Source organism: Oncorhynchus keta, chromosome 34, assembly GCF_023373465.1.
Source record: "Oncorhynchus keta strain PuntledgeMale-10-30-2019 chromosome 34, Oket_V2, whole genome shotgun sequence".
Classification (NCBI taxonomy): domain Eukaryota; kingdom Metazoa; phylum Chordata; class Actinopteri; order Salmoniformes; family Salmonidae; genus Oncorhynchus; species Oncorhynchus keta.
The window spans coordinates 62,186,046-62,195,598 of NC_068454.1; the positions used below are offsets into that span (position 1 = coordinate 62,186,046).

At 44.3% G+C, this 9,553-nt stretch overlaps 1 protein-coding gene across 1 annotated transcript; it reads right to left on the bottom strand.

The window, feature by feature from the left end:
• Positions 1–1,631: 1,631 nt before the first annotated feature.
• Positions 1,632–9,250, bottom strand: LOC127915164 (RNA-binding protein MEX3A-like). The gene is made up of 2 exons (XM_052494286.1): positions 8,701–9,250; positions 1,632–5,124 (listed from the first exon to the last, which is right to left on the bottom strand). Exons 1-2 carry the CDS (start codon positions 9,119–9,121, stop codon positions 4,001–4,003), a joined length of 1,545 nt encoding a protein of 514 aa, XP_052350246.1. The 5' UTR covers positions 9,122–9,250; the 3' UTR covers positions 1,632–4,000.
• Positions 9,251–9,553: the final 303 nt, after the last annotated feature.

The window sequence follows — 9,553 nt, forward strand, 5'->3', positions numbered from 1 at the left end:
CATTTCTCATCCTAAATTGGCATAAATCCATATGCGTTTTTAGAAGATAGACAAAAATGGAATAATATCCAAATGAATCAAGGTTTGTGTTATGGATGGCGCTGAATTATTTGAACTTACTAAACTGGCTCTTTTGTTTACTGTTGCAAGTATTGACATTATTGCTTTTCATCCTAATGTACATAAAACCTGATTCATCCAAAAGGATCTAGGAATATTTTAGTACACATGTCTTTACATATTTGAGAGAATGTATCGGTATATGTCAGTGGAAACATCAATACAGCCCTGTATTCATCATTACAGTATGTGGTATTGTGGTATTCTTATCTATATATTTGACTTGATGAAATGCTTAAGTGTATTAGATCCATACATATAAGTAGCCTATCAATATACGTCTTTATGTTTAAGGATGAGGGGACATTATATATATATATATAAATCAAAGTGATCTTCAAAGTCCATAAACAAACAAATTCAAAATGATATTTTCACCTTGTAAAAATAATCAGAATCCCACTTATATAGCAGGCTTTTGACTGGACGTAAATGACTGATATATATATATATACACACACAGATGCGCAGAATCCTTTCTCAAAGCACAATGCAAATTTCTCCCACAGCCTCTAAAACAGTGAGACTCTCTAAAAAAGCCCTCATTAAACCAGTGCAAACTCAACCAAGTCATCAGTACTGACTGAATGGATGAGAGGTCTCCTATAATACCACTACTACAAGGAATAACAGTAATTATATTTTAAAAACATGATAGGGAAACCTTATGTGCATGGCTTTCAAAATCCATTAAGAAATATTCACCATCAGCGGTCAGTTTGGTATTAATTATATGTGTTTTCTCATAAGGTGCTTTACTCTATATTTTAATGTAAAGTCTTTATGAGCCTAATTTCCCAATTCCATTTAATCCCACCCAACCCGGTTGATTCACATTCTTTTCTGACAAATAGTTACGTTACAGTTTTTTTTAAGGGGCAATAGTATTGAAGACCTACTCTACTGTATGTCACTAAACTTTCATGCCAAAGTGAAAGCAATATTAATATTTTAATACAAAATATTAAGCCTTAAAACAAAATAAAAAAGAATAGAAAATACTATATTCATTTAACAGCGTTATACTGCCTTGAAATTGTCATTGAAAGTTCAGACCAAACCACTGTGCAGTTCTCCCCATTCATAAATATTAAATTAATTTCTATATATGTCATAGAATTTAGATACTCTGAAAGTACAATTTCTTCACAGTCCACGGACAACAGGAGTTGTCTGCTGACAATACAATGGGGGAATGGGGGGCTCTGTTGCGGCCTAGACTAGGGAGAACAGTCTATTGTAACTATTCGTCATATTTTGATGGACAGAAGTTGAGCAAAAGTGTTCTCCTGAAAAAACGCAATAGAGCGATCTGATGCAGTGTTAGTGGGAGACCAGCTGAATCACCAGCATGTCCTTGTTCACCTGCCACCACCATCAAACATGAGGCAGCAGCCTTCTAACTACCCCTTCACTGAAGACACACAAATTACCCCTCTCACAAAGACTAGATCTGCAGGTTCTCTTTTCTTTGGGAGCAGCCATCTCTCTCTCCACCCCCAAAAGCCCCCCTCTTATCCTCCAACGGCTCTAATCCCCCCTCCCTCCCTCTGAAATCCCCAGGCTGGGGCTAAGGCAGAGGCAAAGGGTGTGTAATTTGATTCAGCACGAGTGGTGGCTAAATGGGGCGTTTCCTCCGCTTTCCTGTCAATTACAATCGTCTGATTTCATTCTGAAGGCCCAGTGCTAGCCTGCCATTGGCTAAGCCTGTGTGATTGTGGTGAGTGGGCAGCTGCAGGATGTCCCATACAGACGGGAGATAAAGGGGGGCTCTCTATGGAAACTTCGATCTGCACTCGCTCTGTCACAAAGGCCTCCATCCAAATTGGGGTGGGGTGATGAACTCCAAGTGATCAGACTCCTCGTACTCTTAAATGATATATGTCTGCATGTTTTCATACCCTTATGTTATTGAGAACACATGGAGACATCTAGTTCAGTGGGAAATGTCAAAGAATTGGATCTGTGTGGCAAAATTTACACTAGGTAATTACTGGATCTACTGACACTTTCTTTCTCCAAAGTCCCCTCACTCTCATTTCAGAGCTGGCAGCCTGTTCAGTTGGTCTCTTTCTTTCATATGCTGCTTTTTTCCTGAGTGTTGGGACAAAGGAGGCCCCTCTCCCCAGTAGGGATATCTCAGAGCAGCAGAGAAGGAAAGAGGGAGGGGGATATGGAAGGAGGGGTCCCATTCGCCCAGCTGCACCCAGACTGGACCTTCTGTGCCTGTGACAGAGGGATGGGGCGGTCAGCACCAGGTTCCCCCGCACAGGACCGGACAATTTGCCTAATTATCAGTGAGTCTCTCCGGGCCGTGTCCAAGCACTCCGGGCCCACGCCACCACTGGGCATAGACAATACGCCCCACACAGGGAGGCAATGCATTATGGGTCATTACTACCTTCAATAGCCAGCGATCGAACAGTAAGCAGGGGGGCACTCCCAAAGAAAATAGAAAGAGGGGGCTAAAAAACACACCTCCAAGTTGAGGTCACATCCACAGTGCGCTATTAAACACCTGCTCCTGCACAGCTCTGATAATTATAGGCCTCTGAGCTAAAATGCAAAGCTGCTGGACGGGGGTGGCGAGGGAGCTCTGTGGATGGTGGTACTGTATTCTAGGAGCTTTTCGCCCATTTAGGCACCCTCTATTACCAATTCAGAGAACAGCTCAGTGTTTTCCTCAGCTTCTGTCCACTCTAATGGCTGACGCTCTAACTGCGCAAACCTCAGAGAGATGCCTGTCAAAAGTGGATCTCGTTTTTGTCCTACATCGTTTAGATAACAGCTAAATTACCACATAAGACAATAAAGTGGGTATAAGTTGGCTTTGAAACTAGTCCTTCGGGGAGACGGATCTCCCAAATTAGCCAACTGGAAGAATTCCAAGGCTTTTGGCCTCACAAATGAAATCAGTGCTTAACACCGCCGAAAGAAACATGCTTTTCAAGTGCCACGAGGAACAGGCATCGCTGAAACTTTTCACCAAACCGCAATGATATTCAAGGTGTAACAGAAGTGAACATTTCAGCAATACAATGTGTAGCATTCATTCACCTCTTTGTGAAAAACGAAATCTATAAAACATATGTGCATAAAGAAAGGCGTTTGTCTGCTATTCTGTCCTATATGGTTATCATTCTTACAGGTGTTTAGGGAGGACGACCAGGTATAACAACGAGCTTGTAAAGGGATACAAATGTCAGAAAGGTGACAATGATGGAATAGTCGGTCTTTCGATTGGAACAAATTTAGACTTTCAATGACAATATCACAGTTTGTTCCATTTTTTTTGTTGCCACATTGGGGGATTTGCCTTTTCATCAGCTACGTCCTTTTTCTGGATGATTGACAATCATTAATCTGACTATCCGAAACTAAGATGATTGTAAGGTGCAATGAAAGATTAAATATTTTTCCTTCTGTTTGATTTTGACTTCCTATATCATTCAGGTACAGATAAGATACCAGGGAGTTAAACTGAACCTCAATGATCACCTCCTTCCTTTCCTCCATATAAAACAACTTCATGGTAAAATAAATCTGAATCGTAAACTGTTCACGTTCCTATCTACTCCGCCCACACTGTGATTCGTGAATGAAAAACAGCAGCAGTAAAAAAAACAGAAAAAATGCTAGGTACTATACTTTTCTTATAAACAAAACTTTTATAAAATATATATGTATATATATATATATATAAAAGAAAAAAGTCAAAATATTTCTTATACTTTTTAGTAAAGCAAGCAGTGCCTTCTAAAATATCTGCTTGTTTGTTTAAAATTTTCTGAGAAAAGTATAATAATAACAATAATAATAGTAAATAATTGTAGAACAAACACTGTGATAAAACGAATGATAAAAACTGACGTGGTGTTTTTTAGGAGAATATTCGGATAGCCTGAGAGACCAGGGTGTGGCACACCGGGCACTCTGGATGGTTGAGCTCACAGATGCGGATGGCACACTCCATGCAGAAGAGGTTGTGGCCGCAGGGCACCAGGGCGGCCGTCACTTTGCTCTCGAAGCAGGTCATGCAGTCCCGGAGGATGGCCGGTGGCGAGTCCGGTACAGGGAGGCGTCCAGGGAACCCCACGCCCGAGGTGGGCTCGCTGTGGGCACGGCGGGCCTGGGCATGAGGCGAGCCAGACAGAATAGTGATGCTGGTGCCCGAGGAGTTGCCGTTGTTCCCTCCACAGGGGTCAGAAAGGCCTGGAGAGAGTCTGGTCAGGGGCAGGCCTCCAAAGCTCTTGGAGCGCTGCTGGGCATAGAAGGCCACCTGTTTTGGGTAGTCTGGGTCTCCCCAACTCTGGGTGCCCTCTGAGCCAAAGTAGGAGCAGGGCTTCTCTCCAGGGCTGTTGAAGTTGCCCTTGCTGAAGATTACCCCACCTCCTTCCCCTCCTCCAACCATGGCATCTGAGAAGTTCTGGCGGAAGCTACTGGTCAATGGCTTGCGCTGGTCCCCCTGCAGACCCCACACCTGCTGCAGGCGGCTCTCCAGACCACCGGAGCCTACTGGGCTGCCGCCATCCGGCCCCAAGCAGTCATTCTCATTGTTGTGGTCATGCAGACCTCCCGTTCGGAATGCGATGTGCGCCTCGATCTCCTCACGGGCCCTCTCGGCGTTGCTGGGTGATCCCGTGATCTCGAAGACAGGGTCACGGTCTCGGCTAGGGGTGACGATGTAGGTGCAGGTTTGCTGTTGGATGCGTTTGATGGTGGAACCCTTGGGCCCCACCACCAGTCCCACCACGCGGTAGGGCACCCTCACCTGGATGGTGGTCTGGCCCGGCAGGGGCGCAGGCGGGGAACCGCTGAAGGACACGCCAAGCTTGTTGCGAGACGCTCGGAGCATGGAGAAGTGCTCGGCGGCAGAGATGATCTCGCGCCGGGCCAGGGCCACATCCTCCTTTCGGCCCGTGATGAGAAACACAGGCTCCTCGCCCCTCACGGGGGTCTTGATGTAGGTGTTGGTCTTGGCCCGCAAGGCTTTGATCTTGCAACCTGCAGAAACAAAAAGGCAAAGTTTGAAAATGGCCAAGGTCACAATGAATTAAATTTTCTGTTCAATTTTCAAATATAAGGAATTTTAGCTGAGATTGTTACTACTACTTGGTAATACAAAGACATTTTTTTATGTTTTCCTCTTCTATGGAAACAAAGACAGAATTGATAGTTGACCTTTGACATACCTTTTTAAAAGATGGCAAATTTTGGTCTAAAATGCTCGCAACTTTCATTTTCTGCATTGATTATCATTCCTAAGTCACATGTTTTCACATGGCATCAAGTCTCAATCTGCTGTACAATCTGAAATAATTGAAGAGACTGAAGACGTCAAAGTATTTTTAGAATACCCCTTTATTTGATTTCCCCATGTACAAACATTGATAAACAGATGAGATATGGTACCTGTTTCCAAAGGACATCAGAACTATTCTGTGCTATGGCTACAGTTATGGATGCAATCAACAGTGTTGCCACGAACAACCAGCCCCTCTCCTTGAACTGACAAGTCTGGTACCTCCGGCCCACACATACATAATTTTTGGGTCGTTTATTTGCAGTGCATTTGCTCTGTTTTTGATCAGTGTGTAAAGGCTGACTATATTAAGTGCTTTTAGCGAGATCCTAGATCTGAGAGAGTACAGGTTAATGCTATTTCGTGTCAAATTACCTTAGTCTCTAAACTGAGACGTTGTAATAATACAAAGAGGAGAATAAAAAATGTGTAATTGTAGAGTAGGGTTGTTAAGAGCACTTGAGGTCAAGAGGGATATGGTAAACACAGCCGTACTCTGTATATTACACCCAACAGGAAACGGTATGCAATGCCCCACTACGGCAGCCTGTGGTGACATATACGCAGGTGTGCAGCTACCGTTCTCATTCTGAAATGCAAGTTTATGTTCCACCCCTAAGAATCCCTGAGTGTCTCCCCTTAGCAGGGTCTTTAAGAGGCGTATGTATGTCCGTGGTCTGGTAACAATAACTATCAATTTATCCAATGGTCAGGTCTCAGCTCGTCTTTCTGAGTAGCACTACAAATCACAGCACACCATTACATCAGTAGCCTAAATGCACTTTACTTGACTTACTTTATTAAATGTTGTTTTACCAGGGACAGTGCACATTAATCAACATTACTGTAAAAGTGCCCATTTTAGTCAACCTGCTTATTTTCAACTGCAGTCCCTGGGCAGGGACTTTAGCAGTGTGGATAAAATGTCATGATCACCTCTAACCGAGGGAAATGTGCTTCCCTAATGCTACTAAATAGCCCCACTTACTAGGGCACCAACTTCCGAAGCCTGGATGGCACTGACTGAGTGACTCAGTGAGGCTCTAAGGGCTGAAGAGTTCAAACTACATGTATTATTTATTTATTGAGGACGATGGCGGTGATGATACTAGTTGGGGTTCAAGCATGATGGTGTTAGATGGAACACTCAAGCTTTATAATATGTATGATGGTTATAACTCATGTAATAACCACAATGTTAGTATATTAATCCACGTGTTAACTTAGGATAGATGTACGTTTTTGTGATCCTTTGTAGCAGGAAGGTGAATAGATATTTAAGTTGAGAGCAATAGGCGACGTAAAACTTAAAACGATGAACAGAGGAGACAAAGAAAAGTACTCCACTGAAACCGTTACAAAGATCATTCTAGATCATTCCACAACTGTATGCCATGTCTTTCATTTGGAGAGCATGCTTTCCAGTACTGTGTGCATTGTTAGTGGCGCAGGCACAGCAAACCCACCCTTGACCTAAAGTCGTAATAATTACAGCCCTAGACGACACAAAATCATCCTCCAGAATCAACTCAACTGACTTTGACAAAGGACAAAACGCTAATATTTGCCTCTCCAGGACAGGACATTAACTTGCCAGATTCACCAGGCAGTAGTCGACCCTGGGAAGGAGGGCGTTAAATGTGAACTAACTAACGAGACCCTGAATGAAAAGGAGCTCATCCCAAATCCCCCAAATCAGCACTTCTCAGTCAACACAAAGCTCTCTGCTGCACTTGTGCTCAGTGGATCCACCCTCCGGCTGTCTTCAGTTACCCTATTAAAACACTTCAGAGTAACGAACAGGAGACGCACAGGAAGATGAGGGCACTTAACGGCACTACAAAAACCAGATCCCCACCTCTGTGGAAAAATGGAGTTGAAGCAAATGGTCTCTGTTGCCTTGGACCCACTTGACATTGTGGGGACCTGTTAATTTGTGTAACCCCAAAAACATGAATTAGGATCCACTGGCTGAATTGGTTTCCCTTACCTCCACCCTACCCCCCTCCCCTCCCATTAGGTAAGGGAGCCCTTGGTTTGGGTGTCTGGGTGTGACTCCCTTTCAGTGCCCAGTGCCTCTGACCCACCCATCTATCCTTGCTTGTCTAACCAACCCCTCTGTATCTTTTGGACTCATCACAACAGAGCCACTCAACAATAGGTGCAGTCAAATAAAAACCCATGTAAGCACAAAGAAAGAAATAAAAATCAACAACCTTGAGCTGCTGGTTCTGAGAGTTGGACAGCTTACAAGCAATCTGGAGAATCAATATATTTACAGTCTGATAAATAGCCATTTTGAGTTGATCACAATAACAATATGGGCAATAGGTTTTAAAAAGGCCACATATTTTGTTATTATTTGTTCTTATCTTTTATCAGAAAATAGAAGAACCACACAACATTCAACTCGACACGTTGGTTCAACTTCTGGCTGAGTCACGCTTCGATTCCTATGATCACAGGAATAACACTGCCTAATAATGTACCCCTCCCCTCACCCCCCTCTCACTTTCACACCTTTGTTTGACAGCTGCTGTCATTCAAGTTCATGTTGAGGTCTTCGACAATTACTCAATACACAGATATATCCATCTTAAATCTGGGAATTCACTTTTAAACTGCTCAAGAAAAGAGAAAACAGAGAAACACTTTTGCCATTGTCTAATTGTATCACTGGGGCAGTCAGCAACAAAAACAATGAACATAATTAGAATTTACGAAACCGAAAACAACAGCTTGAAAACGCCAATCGTTACTCAAATACAAGTTATATTCACAATAAAGAGAATAAATCATTTGTAAACATTTCAGGGCGAACGAGATTCCTCCGTTGCCCGTAGCACGTTGCGTTTTTTTTTAACAGTCTCGCGCGTTCAGACGACAAAGGAAGCAAGTGCTATCCCTGCCTGAAGTGTGCGTCTGTGAGCTGACATTGATGGCTGGATGTAGAATAATGCGCCCATGAGGTAACGGTTACAGTCCTGCTTTGTGTCTCCCCACATTTGAAATTCACTAGACAGACAATAGAACCGAGCCTAGTTGCAACAATGTTGCAGTTTCTGCCACTGTATGTTAACTTGAAACAGATTTGTTACCATGGTCAAAGAGTGGTAGAATACAACACAAAAATAACACCACTCCCTTTTCTATATCAATAACACCAGCTAACGTAACAGTTAGAGCATTATCAAAACACCCTACAAACTACTGGGAGACACATTTAGCTCAGAACAGCAACATAACTTTCAATAGGAACATTTGGTTGGAATCTTTACCTTGTCTCCCCACTATTTCGGCCACATGTTCTGAGCTGGGCACGGGGACGCATTCTGTTATGTTGCAGCCTCGTCCTTTCGTCTCACTTGAACCCTCGTACAGGACACATAACTTGTTCTTCCCTTGCAAAAGCCCTGTGTCACCACCACCTCCGCCAATATTATTGGTATGGTTGTGATGGTTATTGTTATTGTTACTCCGATCCTGTACTCCCGTTCCAGGAGCCCCGCCACCGTCCTCGCCTTCACCAAGCCCCAGTAGAGACAGCTGGCCCAGCGCGACCCTCAGGGCACGGGAGTCGTCTTCTTCCTCGTCGGGTGGCACTAGGAGACCTTCGCTTCCGAACCCGGAGCCGACTAGATCCCCGCCGTAGCCCCCATTTTTCTCCATGATCCCTGCTAGAACCAGCAGGCTAGGCATGGCTAACAAAAGAGTGTGAGACAAAGACAGGGGAAAGAGACTGGAGAAACAGCACCCGTGCCGCCTCCCCGCCCCCTCCTCCTTCCAATTCTCCCTCTGCGCTAGTCCCTCCCATAGACCGGCCCCCTCTCTCTGTCTGCTATAGGCCTACTTGCGATACAGTATTCTCCCAGCTCTAGGCAAACGGGACACAAGGCCGTCTGCACCGAGAGGGGCTAGGCGATGTATCACTCCACCCCGTCTGGTATACAGTCCCCTCCTTGCTGAGACAAAACGAGCCGTCCTCCCGTTATACCATTCCGTCTCAGGTTCCCAAGCCTGTGGCATCTCAGAAACCAACCCCCGCGTTTTTCCCCACGTATAGAAAAAACTATAAAAAATATCCCCTCCACCTTTTCTTTGTCCATATCAGCCATGCGTTCGATCCAAGCC